General features: G+C 37.0%; 1 protein-coding gene across 2 annotated transcripts in view; it reads right to left on the bottom strand.

Moving 5' to 3' along the window:
• The window catches only part of LOC131035273 (DIS3-like exonuclease 2), a 28,653-nt gene extending 13,660 nt beyond the window's left edge, over positions 1–14,993 (bottom strand). The window contains exons 1-3 of one of the 2 annotated variants that reach the window (XM_057966944.2): positions 14,662–14,993; positions 1,583–2,133; positions 1,330–1,383 (exon numbers count right to left, since the gene is read on the bottom strand). In XM_057966944.2, the coding sequence (XP_057822927.2) occupies positions 1,330–1,383; positions 1,583–2,133; positions 14,662–14,755 (699 nt within the window). In that variant the 5' untranslated portion in view covers positions 14,756–14,993. The remainder of the gene's footprint in view (positions 1–1,329; positions 1,384–1,582; positions 2,134–14,661) is intronic. The other variant, XM_057966945.2, reaches the window with a different exon arrangement.
• Between the last annotated feature and the right edge of the window lie 418 nt (positions 14,994–15,411).

The raw sequence follows: 15,411 nt of genomic DNA, 5'->3' as shown, positions 1-15,411 counted from the left end.
GATCCCTTCATTAATTCAAACCTTGACACCTCCAGAATACATCTCTTAATACATTTTAGAGCAATAGAAAGCATTCAAATTAGAGACTGGGTTTTTCCAAGCGGTGGGTTTCTTGCAGGTCAATCCAATGTCTTTAATGGGCTAAAGATTTTAAGTCTTCTTTATGGTCATTCTTACTTAAGTTTATACTTGAAAATTGAATGTGTGTTGTTTATTAAATGGGGTATACAAAACCACAGTTTGGTACAAATAAACAAGATTTTCATGTTAGAATTTGTGTTCATAAATTTCTGATTGTAAAATCTAACATAATTACAAATACATTAATATTAGAGATAATTGTTCCTCTTGCTTTTTAGTACTGTTTGCAGGTTTATGAAGTGGAAAGCACAAGCTAGAACCCAAATCCAAGCAATAGCAGATTCTGGTTTGGATGGCAATGAAGCCTTCTCAATACGATAAGCAAGGGTTATTGTTCCTCACTAATTCCACTGCTAGGCTGGTAATGCCCTGAAAATGAGGAAGAGAATGGAAATCAGATCTTCAAAGACTATGGAAGCTAAGATGGACATACAACCCAACAAAGTTCAAATATGATATTCGAAATTTGAACTAGCTTCAGCAATTTAAGAATTTTAAAATGACATAAAAGTAAAACAATGATTTATTTTTTATTCATATAAAAATCATGGTATAACCCCATCACGAATTTACATTTTAGGGAAGCTTTGTTGATAGTTTGCATGTAAGCAAAAAGCTGGTGATGACTAAATGGGAACATTTTTGAGGAATTGATCAAATCACAATTTTATCCCATTGGATATAAGAAGCAATTTGTGAGCTGTAAATATTACTGTCCAGGGAGACGACAAAGTGTAGAAGAATATATACAGATTTCCAAGGCATCTTGATGGTTTAAGGGGTTCGTAATCATATTCAATGATAAAGCAGCTTATGAACATGAAAAGGAAATTGGTGAAGTAAGCAAGCAATGCAGCTCATCAACATGAAAAGGAAATTGGTGAAGAAAGCAAGCAATGCAGCTCATGAACATTAAAAGGAAATTGGGTTAGATGGCAAATAGAAGCAGCATAAGGACCAAGAGAAACCAACCTGACGATCAATTTTTGGAATAAAGCTCTAGTCAGATTCCTTTAAATTAGAAACATGAACAAAATTTGGTCCATTCATGCATGTAACTATGGTCAAATTTCTTTCCATGGGCAACTTTGCTAAAAAGTGAGACCTTTTTTCATTAGCATAATTCCTTCCAGCCGAAGTTATCTGGTATAAACTAACATTGTTTTAAGAAGTGAAAATACAATATACCTCAAGGCGATTGTGCATATTAACACGAAAAACAGCCTGAAATGCTTCTCCTTTCTGCAAATACATGTATATGTAAAATATCATTAATAATAAATATACTGAAACAGTTTATTGAACACACAGAAAATCATTGACAGCATTAAAGATTTCATAAAAGAATTATAGCAAAACAAAGCAGAGAAGATAAAACATAAAACCAAACTCTATAAAAATTGAAACTCACTAAAACAATAGTAGAAAAAATAAGTCACACCTCTAGAGCTTGATCAATGGCCTCGATTTGTAAGTGAGGTGTGAAATGACTTTTGTGGATCATATCAGAGGAGACTTTTGATCTTGGAAATTGTAAAAAATCATTGTTAAGATAGCCATCCAAAGCGTCCGTATATCTAGATTCTGGCCATGAATTTGCACTTTCCAGCAGAGAAAAACCTTCAAAGTGTTCAAGTTGCCTGTCTCTTCTATCACAAAAAGGAGTTGATGCAGGCATATTTCCACCCATATTACTGGCCACATTACCCTCTACATTACTGACCCCATTACAATGTACAGCTGGAAGAGGCTGATATGAATAATTTGAATTCGAATCTATAAATGGTAAATCTGTTGAAAATTCTGTAAAGCAAACTTTAAGATCTTGGCTTGAGCCATTGTTAAGTATCTGCTTTGAGTGTTTTTCTAAACCTTTCTGCTTATTATTTTTCATACGAAGAGGACATGAGAGTCTTGGGTCCACTATAGGTGTCGGGAATGACATATACTCATCCGATCCTTGTCTTAGAAGATGACCATTTGAATTGTAATCTGTTGTAGAGAGACATAACTTAGTAAAAAATTATAAATTTTATGTAATTCCTAAAAAACATATGGGTCTTGAATAATTTCCCAATTTATTTTTCCTATACATTTATGAAACAATAACATTAAGAAATTTGTTGCATACATAAATAATTAAAATGCATCAAAGAGTAGTTCCCAATTATGTAAAGTGATACTAAACTATCAAAAGATTGTGCTTTAGGTCCTCAAAATTTATGGACATCTCACTATGATGACACAAATGACAATCCAGTTTTAGAAACATTTTTTAGTTTTAGATTAGATGAAATATTTTGGCATTGGTTTGATAGTTCTACAGATTGATTTGCATTCATAGGCTAAGTCACATCTCAAAGTTTCTATGTAAAAGTATCATTAAATATTTACAGTTGTAAACGGATCTGAACCATCTCATTGCATTCTCTTATTTAAAAAAAAAAACATAACCTAGCATTGCAGAATTGGCTACATACAGCTTTGTGCTAAACTATATAAACACATAGACCAGCTAGAATCAATGCACAATAAAATTAATTCGGCACGGCAAGATGATCGTGGTAAACAATATTCAGACAGCACAACAAAACAATGTTGTTCAACAAGATTCGGATGATTAGTCTTCCAATAACAATGCACCCTTTATTGATAGGCTCCTCCTCTTTAGTAGACCTTATTTGTTCCCACCTATGATTGTATTTGAGATTTCACTTTATTATAATTTATGATGGGAATGCAAATATGCAAATCTGAGGCATGTACCTTCTATGTCTACATGAGAGTTGGGCATTTTGATGAATGGTTTGAGGAATATGCTTGCTTCTCAACATGAGTGTTCATTCTTTATCACTGGTTCAATCTATCAACTTCCTATGTGAGATGTGTGCTACCGTTGGAAGTATCATGTTTCCACCTCTTTCTTGCAATTTGTGAGTGTTAATAATCTGTTCCATATTGCCTCGTGAAAGTTTAGTATCACGGAAGGAGATCTTGCATTTATTGAGGCCAACATATATTAAATGGTCACGTGTAATACATCTCTACTTATATACCAGGGATGAATAACTCATTATTCATCTAATTTAAAATAAATGTGTTCTCCTATAGCAAATAGCTTCATACCACTTGCACCTCAACATATTGGTGTCTCTTGTATTCTTCAATGAATGGTAACGTTTGTTTGGTAGAAGCCACACATATAATAACAGAAATATGCAAAATAAAAACAACAATACCATGTTACCAAATTGGTGTCTCTTGTGTTCTCCAATGATCTTAGGGTTAACTCTCCTTGAAATGCCTAAACAAATGATTACATCATGTATTTGAGGAACAACAAAAGCAATTTATAGACAATACCTTTAATTGAAACAGATTCCAAATCATAACAACCATATTAGAGCTCACTACTGGACACCTGATTTCGCCCTCAAGTGATAGAAATTGTGAATTAATGTGCACCATGAAGGTTTGTGTGGTTTCAAAGGCCTCAATTTGGGCTCGGTGGCAAAGGCTACATCCCACAAACTGTCCTACATAGTGACAAAAAACATGACAAGGGCATTGCCCCCAAATCCCATGAGGGGCACTGCCCCTCAACCCCATTGGAGTCGGTCCCCACTCCCATACCTTCACTAGGTATTGGGATCTCTAGTAACATAAGAATCTTGTTTAGAAAAAAGAGGTGACAAGGAATAGTGATCTAAATCTCAAGTATGCCAAATTAGACATTATAGTTGCACAGCTTGCCAAAATTCTCTTTAGATAAGGCAGCTTCTACATATGCCTTAGCTAGTGGAAGTGGCACCATAACTATTGTGCTTCAAATAAAATTGAACATAATATTGACTTTGATACGCTTGATGAAGAGCGAGATGAAGATTATTGAATATTGATTGTAATTTCCATTGCACATTGACATTTGACAATACACTGAATTATGAATTTACGAGTCTTTTCCTTTTTGCATATTATGAGGTATTAAAATATTTTATTTATTGGCAATTACGAATATCATTGTTTTTATATTTTATGATTTTAAACTAAGTTACCAGTTCGGGTTCGAAGAACCCGGTACGGCAAAATTTTGAAAAGGGGTTTGGGTTCGTTTGGGTTCGTTAGTACAAAAACATGTAAATTATATATATATGCAGCCTATAAGCATGAATTAAGATTAGCATGTCACATAGCATCATATAAACAACAAAACCAACATAAAATTGTAATCATAGCATCATGATCATACCATAACAGCATCATATACATCAAGTTTAATATCAAAATGATAAAGTATTCAAGTATCATTGTTTCACAATTTAAAGTTTGATCATCAAATGGATTCTCTAATGGGGGTTTGGGGCAACGCCCCCAACAGGGTCAAGGGGCAGCACCCCTTGCGGGGGTTTGGGGGGCAGCGCCCCCAGCGGGGTCAAGGGGCAGAGCCCCTTGCGGGGTCGAGGAGCAGCGCCCCTTGCAGGGTCCCGGCGCGGTACAGGGCAGGGTCGAGGGGCAGCACCCCCGCCATCAACACCAAATTACAACCTTCAAACCCACACGGAACTCCATGGTGTGCATCAATTTTCTGCTTTTTTAAGACATTAGGAACAAGGCCAAAGAAGTCAAAATTCTGATCAAGGTGCATTCTCCCATATGGGAATTGTGTTTTCTAACTTATTCTTTCGTACAGACTTGGGCTTCTCTCTTGGTTGTACGATGCATAGGTGTGTGGCTTGAGACATAGGGTCATTTTAATTTTTTATGTGGTGGAGTTCAAAAAAAAAAAAAATTTGCAAAAAAAAAATCCATTTTTGGGTTGTCAGACTCCTGGGTTCGACTTGGGTCCTCTTGGGTTCGACCCTAGGTCCTCTTGGGTTTCTGTGAACCACGAACCCTGTCCGAACCACAGGCGAACCGGACCCGAACCCCGAACCTAGTAACTTAGATTTTTAAAAATTTAATATTTATAGCCGAACAAGGTTGAGAAATCCAAGAGCAAACTTCGAAGGAAAAAATTTGCTTCATGTGTAGAGAGACATGGCAGCTAGGTCACATGTGCTTAGGAAAAAGATGGATAAACCATAGAGAGGTGGTTTCCAATGAGGACTCTACGGCAAAAGAATCAAAACTCAGGTTGTTGTGGATGAGATTGAGCATGAGGAACAAGAAGAAGAGCATTTAGGTGGCACACTTGCAGCACTTTCAAGAGAACCCAGGTATCACCCTCTTCAAGTTAGAGGAGTCTTTGCAAGTACATAGGGTGACAAGTTTTGATAGATAGAGGGGCGACCCACAACTTTATTTACAAGGGATAAAAAGTCTATCCAAGGATGAGAAGTCTTATCATGTTGGCATCCAATCCATCTTAGACAAACAAAGCAAAGTGTTCAATGAAATCCCTCTAAGTTTACTATTTGATAGGGGCTTCCTGTTGATTGTAACTAAGGTTATAGGGGTTCGGATTGCCTTAAGGCAACATCCGAACCCCCTTTAGGACCAGGTCCTATCCTAGGGTAACGTGACCCTATCTTATACACAATGCCATGCTATGCCAAATACACGCCATTTAGTTATTGGCACCAAAAACCAAGGAGGCCGACTTACATTTCAAAGAGTAAAAGATGCATATAAATAAGTGACAATTTGCAAGTCAAAATACACACATCAAGTTCAATCATATACAAATGCGATTTAGCTCTGCTGTGCGAATTCTTAAGAAGGGTGCGAACTTAACTTCAAGGAAGAGTGCGAACTTATTCAGATTGGTGCAAAATTGTCCAAGAGGACATAGTGGATTTTGATGCAAGTCTTTGAAGCATACAAGGGACAGATCTGATATGTGAAGATCAGATTCAAGCTAAGTATTGTACTTATATTTAGAGGAGAATATATAATCTGACCTATGGGTCTTTCATGCTGGGTTTTTCCTCCTTGGAGGTTTTCCCAGGGTATGCTTGTTTGTCTACTGTTTTATTTCTGATTTATATTGGCTTATTAAATACTGCAAATCTGATTACAATCTAGGGCATAATTAATCTATGTTGGTTTACTAAAATACTGCAAATCTGATTACAGCCTAGGGCATAATCAATTATATAAATCTGATTAACATACCTAGGGTTTAAAATTACATGGTATCAGAGCTATAGGTGTCATTAACTTCTGATTTTAGCAAATCAATTGTTGCATATAGCTGTTGTTTGTGTTCAGATTAAAGATGTCAGGTTTGAAGGCTGAAGATAGGCTTGAGGGAGCCATTGATTTTGCTGCTTGGAAAGTTTGTATTCTATTGGTCCTTGAAGAAAATGACCTACTGAAATTTGTAGAAAAAGAAAGGCTGTCTCCTCCAGAAGATGCTGAAGAGCTGAAACTGTTCAAGAAAGATTCCCTCAAAGCTAGAAGGATCATAATTGAGTCCGTCAAGAATCATCTTGTCACTGTCATATCAAAGTTTGTATCTGCCAGAGAAATGATTAAACACTTGGAAGGGATGCATGAAGTCAACAATCTCAGCAGGGCTCTTGCCCTAAGACAGCAACTTCTACACATGAAAATGAAAGAAGAAGACTCAATCATAGCCTACTTCATGAAGATCAATGAACTAAAGGACAAGCTAAGCACTCTTGATTGCCAAATCTCAGATAAAGACCTTGTTATGATTGCATTAAATGGTCTACCTGATGAATGGGAACCATTCATTCGTAGCATTGGTGGAAGAGTCGATCGTCCCAACTTTGAGCGTCTTCAATCTGATTGCATCGAAGAGGAATCTCGAATTGAGGTAAGAGGAAAACTCAAGAACTCTCTCAAAGATAATCATGTTCTCTTATCTAAATCTAGGAAAGGTGGTCATTGGAAGAAAGAGAAGAGAAGCAAAGATTTTAGATCCTCCTCCTATGATCCAAGGAAAAAGTCAAGAGATTCCTCTCACATTCGTTGCTTCAGATGTGACAAGTATGGTCACTATGCCAGAGATTGTCAGAATGACCCAAAGGAAAGGGAAGCCAACTTAAATGAAGTTGCTGAACAAAGTGAAGACTACCTTCTTATCTCTGCTCTTTCTAGCAATGTTCCTACGGACAGCAATACGTGGATACTTGACAGTGGTGCCTCCAGACACATCTCAGGATTTCGTGAGCATCTCTCAGATCTGATTGAAAAAGACACCAATCTTCATGTAGTAATCGGTGATGATGCTCGATACTCGGTAAAAGGTTCTGGCACTACCTCTTTAAAACTAGATTCCGGTATTTCCTTACAACTCTGTGATATTCTCTTTGTACCTGGTATTAAAAGAAATCTTATTTCCATTTCGGCTTTAGAAGATGAGGGTTTGCAAATAGCATTTTCTGAAGGGAAAGTACTCGCTTGGCCTAAGAAATCTAATTTCAAATCTACTCGTATTATTGGAAATAGATGTGATAGTTTATATAAGCTTGCAGCTAATCCAATTCAAGCTCTCATTCATGAGACCCCTGAATCATGCGAGCTATGGCATAGAAGATTGGGTCATCTTCACTTTCAAGCTCTTCCCACTCTTGGTAACATGGTCAAAGGTATGCCTAAACTCAGTTTATCTCATGATGATGCTTGTAAAGGTTGTGCAATGGGTAAGAATGTAAAGAATCCCTTTCATAAAAGCGATAGTAGGGCTAAAGAAAGGTTAGAGCTTATTCATTCAAATTTATGTGGTCCTATGTCTGTAGCATCTCCTAGCGGTTTCCTATATTATGTTATCTTCATAGATGATTTCTCTAGGAAAACATGGATCTATTTTCTTAAAACTAAAGAGTCTGAAGAAGTCCTAAACAGATTTAAAGAATTCAAAGCCTTAGTTGAAAATACTACAGGAAATCGAATTAAATGTTTGAGGTCTAACAATGGAGGTGAATACACCTCGGGTAGCTTCTATGACTTTTGTGTTAAAGCAGGAATTAAGAGGGAGTTTTGTGTTCCCTACAACCCTCAACAAAATGGAGTTGCTGAAAGAAGAACAAGACCACTGTTGAAGCTGCAAGAGCCATGATACATGATCAGGACTTGCGACCTTTTCTATGGGCAGAAGAATCCAAAACCACAGTTTATATTCAGAATAGATGTCCTCATCGAGTCCTAAAGGATGTGACACCTGAAGAAGCCTTTTCTAGAATCAAACTAGACATCAGTCACCTAAGAATATTCGGAAACCCTGTTTATGTTCATGTGCCTAAAGAAAAACGAACCAAGCTGGATCCATCTGGAAAGGAAGGCATCCTAGTAGGATACAGCGAATTTTCCAAAGCCTTCAGGATCTACATTTCAGGTCAAAGGTATGTTAAGGTAAGTAGAGATGTAACTTTTGAAGAAGATATTGCTTTTAAAAGATCTAAAGGTTCATTAACCAACAATAATGATATGGAGATGGAAAATCAAGATTCAATTGTTGATGCTAACCCTAAGTTACAGGAGGAGTCTACTGATCTTCCAAATCAGGAAGTTCAGAATGACTCATCAGAACCCATGCAATCTACCAATATACCTCGGGATATTGTGGTCTGCAAGAAGAGACCACTTTGGGTTAGAAATACGATTCAAGATGCTGAAGGGTTTGCTGCTCCCAGAGGAACCTTCAGAAATAGCAAGAGTGTCCAAAATCACACCAACTACATTTCTGTGATGTGCAATATAATTGAGTCTGAACCCCACAATATCGGAGAAGCTATGTCCCATCATGCTTGGAAATTAGCCATGGATGAAGAGTATGGGTCTATCATAAAGAATGATGTCTGGGACATTGTACCCAGACCCAAAGGTAAGTCTGTCATTTCCTCTAAATGGTTGTTTAAATTAAACATAATGCTGATGGCAGTATTGAAAAATATAAAGCTAGGTTTGTAGCACATGGTTTTTCTCAAAAAGAAGGAATAGATTATGAAGAAACCTTTGCCCCTATTGCTAGATATACCTCTATTAGGTCTATAATAGCTATTGCTGCAGCCAAAGGTTGGGAGCTGCATCAAATGGACGTCAAGACAGCCTTCCTTAATGGTGTCATTGAGGAGGAAGTCTATATTGAGCAACCAGAAGGTTATGTAATCCATAAAAGAGATTCTCATGTTTGCAGGTTGAAGAAAGCCTTATATGGGCTCAAACAGGCTCCTTGCGCTTGGTATGAAAGAATTGATAAGTACTTACTAAGTTTAGGGTTTTCCAAGAATGATGCTGATGCTAAGGAAAAGGAAGGCCCCTATCCATAGTAGCACTTGAAAGTTTATAATGATGAGATGCTTATTTTAGTTTTGTATGTAGATGATTTATTTCTCACGAGTGAAAATAAATTAATCATGAGATGTAAAAAGGAATTAGCCTCAGAATTTGAAATGAAGGATTTAGGTCTAATGCATTACTTCCTAGAGCTAATGAAATCTTTCTAAGTCAGGGAAAATACACTATTGATATTTTGAAAAGATTTAGAATGATAGATTGTAAACCTATGCGTACTCCTATGGAATCTAACTTAAAGAAGTTAAGTGTTTCTGCAGCTAACTCTAATTTTGCAGATCCCTCTGAGTACAGGCAGTTGATTGGCTCCCTGATGTACCTAGTCAATACTAGGCCAGATATCTGTTATGCTGTTAATGCTCTCAGTCAGTTCATGAGCTCACCTAAACATGTTCACCTAGTTGCTGCCAAGCACATTCTAAGATACCTACGTGGCACGATTGGTTATGGGCTGAAGTATCACTTAATACTCCAATTCTCCTGAAATGCTACTCAGATTCAAATTGGGCAGGAAGTGTCAAGGACAGGAAAAGCACTTCAGGCATCTGCTTCAACTTGGGCTCCGCAGTAATCTCTTGGGCATGCAGAAAGCAATCTTCAGTAGCATTAAGCACTGCAGAAGCTGAGTACATTGCCGCATCTGTTGCGTCCAGAGAAGCAGTGTGGCTTCGTAAGCTCCTTGTTGGATTATTTGGTTAAGCCAATGATCCTACCACCATTCATTGTGATAATCAAAGCTGTATAAAGATGTCAGTAAATCCTGTATTTCATGATCGGTCCAAACATGTGGAAACACACTATCATTACATTCGGGATATGGTGCAGAGAGGCGCCATTCATCTAAAGTACATTAGCACAGATGAACAGATTGCTGACATCCTCACCAAACCTTTATCCAGAGTGAAGTTCGAGTACTTCAGAGATAGACTTGGTGTCATGGAAAACGGAACCCTGATTGAGAGGGAGCTTCAATCTCGGTGACTATTTGTAGCACTTTGAATCATTCCTTGTGTGTGCAAGAATGAATTACATCCAATCTATGCTTGTGTGCTAGATGGATAATTGTAATAATGTAAAAACCCACTGGTGTATTACACTTTCTATGCTTGTGTGCTAGAACCATCTTATGCTTGTGTGCTAGAACCATTCTATGCTTGTGTGCTAGATGGAACTTAAAGGTTCAGATTATGTATTCTCCTCCTCCCTAGTTAAGAGGGAGTGTTGATTGTAACTAGGGTTATAGGGGTTCGGATTGCCTTAAGGCAACATCCGAACCCCCTTTAGGACCGAGTCCTATCTTAGGGTAACGTGACCATATCTTATACACAATGCCACGCTATGCCAAATACACGCCATTTAGTTATTGGTGCCAAAAACCAAGGAGGCCGACTTACATTTCAAAAGAGTAAAAGATGCATATAAATAAGTGACAATTTGCAAGTCAAAATACACACATCAAGTTCAATCATATACAAATGCGATTTAGCTCTGCTGTGCGAATTCTTAAGAAGGGTGCGAACTTAACTTCAAGGAAGAGTGCGAACTTATTCAGATTGGTGTGAAATTGTCCAAGAGGACGTAATGGATTTTGATGCAAGTCTTTGAAGCATACAAGGGACAGATCTGATATGTGAAGATCAGATTCAAGCTAAGTATTGTACTTATATTTAGAGGAGAATATATAATCTGACCTGTGGATCTTTCATGCTAGGTTTTTCCTCCTTGGAGGTTTTCCCAGGGTATGCTTGTTTGTCGACTGTTTTATTTCTGATTTATATTGGCTTATTAAATACTGCAAATCTGATTACAATCTAGGGCATAATTAATCTATGTTGGTTTACTAAAATACTGCAAATCTGATTACAACCTAGGGCATAATCAATTATATAAATCTGATTAACATACCTAGGGTTTAAAATTACACTTCCAACATGTGATTGATCTCGAGGAAGAAGCAAAACTGGTCACCACCACACCTTATCATCATCCTAAGAGATACAAGGAGGAGATTGAGAAGGCGATTAAGGATTTGTTGGACATGGAACACATACTACCTAGCTCTAGTGCATTTGCTTCTCTATGGTGTTGGACAAGAAAAAGGTTAATATTATGAGGATGTGCATTGATTAGAGGGCCCTCAACAAGAAGACCATCAAGAACCAATACCCCATACCTAAGATCAATAAGTTGATAAGTGAACTTCATGTTGCAATGTACTTCTCCAAGATTGATCTACAATCAAGATATCATCAAAACAGAGTCAAAGATGAGGATGTGCAGAAAACAACTTCCATGTGTCACTATGGGTATTATGAGTTCTCGATCATGCCATTTGGTTTGACTAATGTTCCTACCACATTCTAGTCATGCATGTATCAAGTATTTATTTTACAATTCAGGAAATTTGTGCTAGTTTTCTTTGATGACATCTTGATTTATAACAAGACATGGAGGAACCAATTGAGAAACATTGATGGGGTTCTTGGCATACTATCTAGCAGAATTCATTCTACACCAGAGCATCCATGTGTGAGTTTTGCTTGACTGAAATATTGTATCTAAGGAATAAGATTAGTGCCCATGGGGTTTGTGTGAAGAGAAGATCAAAGCAATTAGTAATTGACCTCAACCCAAGACTTTTGTCATATTTGAAAGGGTTTGTGGGAGTTCACAGCTATTACAAGAGCTTTGTCAAAGGATTTTCACAGTTTGCAGCCCATTGTCAATTTTGACAAAAAGGGGGCTTTCTCTTGGAGCATTTCCACACAAAGAGCTTTTTACAAACTCAAGGAGATAATGAGTTCATGTCTTGTTTTGGCTATTCCAAATTTTTCACTTCCTTTTGTTTTAGAGTGTAAGGCTTCAAGAGAGGGAATTCGAATGATTTTAATGCAAAATAAACACCCCATAGCATTTGAGAATAAGAAGCAAGTAATCAAAGAGGTACTTCTCCCTATATGATAAAAAGATGTTAGCCATCATGCATGCACTAGCTAAATTCAAGCAATATTTGGTTTGTGGTAAGTATGTGGTGAAAATGGATCATAACAGCTTGAAGTTCTTCCTCAATCAAAAGTATTTGAATGATAGACAAAAAAAAATGGGCAAGTAAGCAACAAGCTAGGATTTTGACATTGAGCATTTAAAAAGAAATAATAACATTGTGGCTGATACTATAATGTCCCTCTTTGGGAAATTCCTGATTTTACACCTGCAAACAATATTAATCAGTCAAAATGGATATTGGTAAAGATTAAATATCAAGAAATTATGATATATTTAAATCAATACATCAAAACATCATTTAACATTTAGATCAATAGATCATAACATCATTAATATTCGAATCATAGCACATTCCTCATAGCAAATCAGGCCTTGAATCTATTGGAAATGCTTGCAAACTGGCAATTCTCAAGGCTGGTCGTCCTTGACTTGCCAAGAGCATGGAAGGTGGGTTGCCCTTCCACCCCTCAGTCCACCTTGGAGGCTGGACAGCCTCTTTGATCAAGCTCAAGAGCGTGGAAGGGTGGCCATCCTTTCACCTCCAGTTTAACTTGATAAGAGCAAGAAAGTGGGTAGGGGAGGTGGGGGCTGTTCTTTCATCTCTTGTGAACTCAAAACACCGGCTGTACTTCCTATTCACAAGACACTTCACAAATTCAAAACTAATTTATGAAGAAATTTACTAGATTATTTCTAACTAAATACCTCATTATAAATTAAGAAAATTATTCTCAATTGGCTGCAATAACTTAATTTCTGAAATACAATAATCATAGTTGAAAAACTCAGACTCAGCAAAAACTCGCCAAGGCCAAAAAACACAACTCAGAAAAAATTCAGCAAAAACTCGACAACTTAAAAAAAAGTTGCTTAAATTTTATTAGAAATTTCTTTTGCAAAACTCATTGACAAGATGTATCCAATGAGTACAGAACTGCTTTCTATTAAATTTGATTGATTTGAATGCAAATTGAGTACAAAATCGCATCCTCATCTGGAATCTTGATATAATGGTTAGCTGACAACTATTATGAATTTATGATGATTGCCTTTGAACATCATCATGATTTATCATAATTCATAAATCACATATTAAAAGATTTTACATCTTCCTCTTCCTTGGTCTAGTGAAAACTTTGGTAGAGGTTCTAAATTTCTAATAATCAGATTTGAATATTTGATACTAATAGCATGATATTTCATCATTGATCAATGATATTATGATAGTGATAAAACTAGTTGTCTAAGTTCTCAATTCTGGTTTCCACCTCCTAGACCCATTGTAATCAAATTTCTTATATGACAAGATATCCCAATAACTAGCGGGGATTTGGTAGTGGAGACCACAATGGATTTGATTCCCCGCCGAGTATTGCATCTATATTATTAATTGCTGCTTTGACTTTATATTCTGAATTATTCCTCAATTGGTTCTCAAGTTTCAACTGATTTCTGAATCGATGATCAATCGATGCCCAACTTCGATGAACTTTTTCTCCCTTTTATGCCTTCAAATGAGAGGAAGGCACTTTCACGTTGCAAGGGATGCACCCCTTCACATTCACGTTGCAAGGGATGCACCCCTTCACATTCAAGCGCTGCTTTATTTACTATTAGTTAGAAGAAATCACATATATCTTTAATCCTGGTCGGCCTCCTTAATTCCATCCTTGATAACTAAATGTTTTCTTTTAATCCTGGGTAGGCCCTTTACATGGAAACATACTACAACGCCTGGGTTTTATTATTAATGCTGCGATCTGTTTGTATATGGCAAGGGCATAACAGATAAGACTCTTTAAGAAGACTTACTTGTATTCTCTGACTGAGAATCTGCTGATTCAAAGGTTTATATGATATCTAAATACACCAAGAACACATTTATTGACATTTTAGATGGAAAATTACAAGATGATAGGTACAAGGTAGTTGATGAGCTCATTATTTATATGGACCAGGTGTGTCTTGTCAATTTTGAGGTAGTACAAGGCAAACAAGCAAGCAAGAGTGCATTTTTCATGGAAGGGGCTCAAGAGTATCTCCTCTAATTTCAAAGCTTCGCTTACAAATTTTCAACAAGGCTGCTCTAATTTTCAAAATATCAGAAGCTTAATCGCATTTACTTTCAAGCAAACTTGTTTTAAAACTTCCATTCCCGTTCAAGCCAATTTTCTAAAACCGCTATGTCCAGAATATTTTCATCTTATACAAGTTATAAAAAAATGATACGCAATTCGGAACAGATCTCCATACCTCGCACGCCATAATTCGACATCCGCCCGGATAAATTCCCGATTTCATTCTCTCCTTCCCCATTGCACATTGTCCAGAACCCCGTCTCCGACATACAACACAAATTTTGAAGAAAAACAGATAAATTAACAAAAACCCTCAAATATGGGTCCAAAACCTTTGATTCTTTCCCCTACAAAGTAGACTGCAGGCGCCGAATCCGTGACAAAGATAATCAAAAGCCAAATTCGTCTAATCCTTGGCACGAGCAGAGCGAGAGTTCGAAAAAAAAACCCTCGAAAAAAATATCCTAGTTATCGGCTATATCGATAGTTATGAAAGAGAGGATGACGTCTCGTTTAGAGATTAGTTTGACGATAAAGTCTGAGGAAAAGTCGGCACTAAATAATAATGGATTTTTATTATTGTTTTTAGCCGCTTTTGATATTTTGGCGTGTAGGAGTCCTCATTTTGGAATCATGGACTATGGGTGATAGGGGAAGAGCATCAGTAGTAGTCGTAGCTAACTTCGCATGCTTACAGATCTTAAATGGTAAATTGGATTTCAAATCTTTTTTTTTGGTTGTCTTTGTATGCGACTTAACTATCTAAAGCTATTGATCTGGTTTTTGGGTAGTAACGATCCAATCTCCATGGGTCGTTATGTGTCGAAAAGTCAAAAAGTGGTCATTTCGAAGTGATGATCGATACTTCACCTCTTTTGCACCAATACCCGCACATGAAAACACCAATACATGTTTATTATATGCC

Source organism: Cryptomeria japonica, chromosome 2 (genome assembly GCF_030272615.1).
Source record: "Cryptomeria japonica chromosome 2, Sugi_1.0, whole genome shotgun sequence".
Taxonomy (NCBI): domain Eukaryota; kingdom Viridiplantae; phylum Streptophyta; class Pinopsida; order Cupressales; family Cupressaceae; genus Cryptomeria; species Cryptomeria japonica.
The sequence above is the reverse complement of the archived record's forward strand: the minus strand, read 5'-3'. Positions and strand labels throughout refer to the sequence as shown.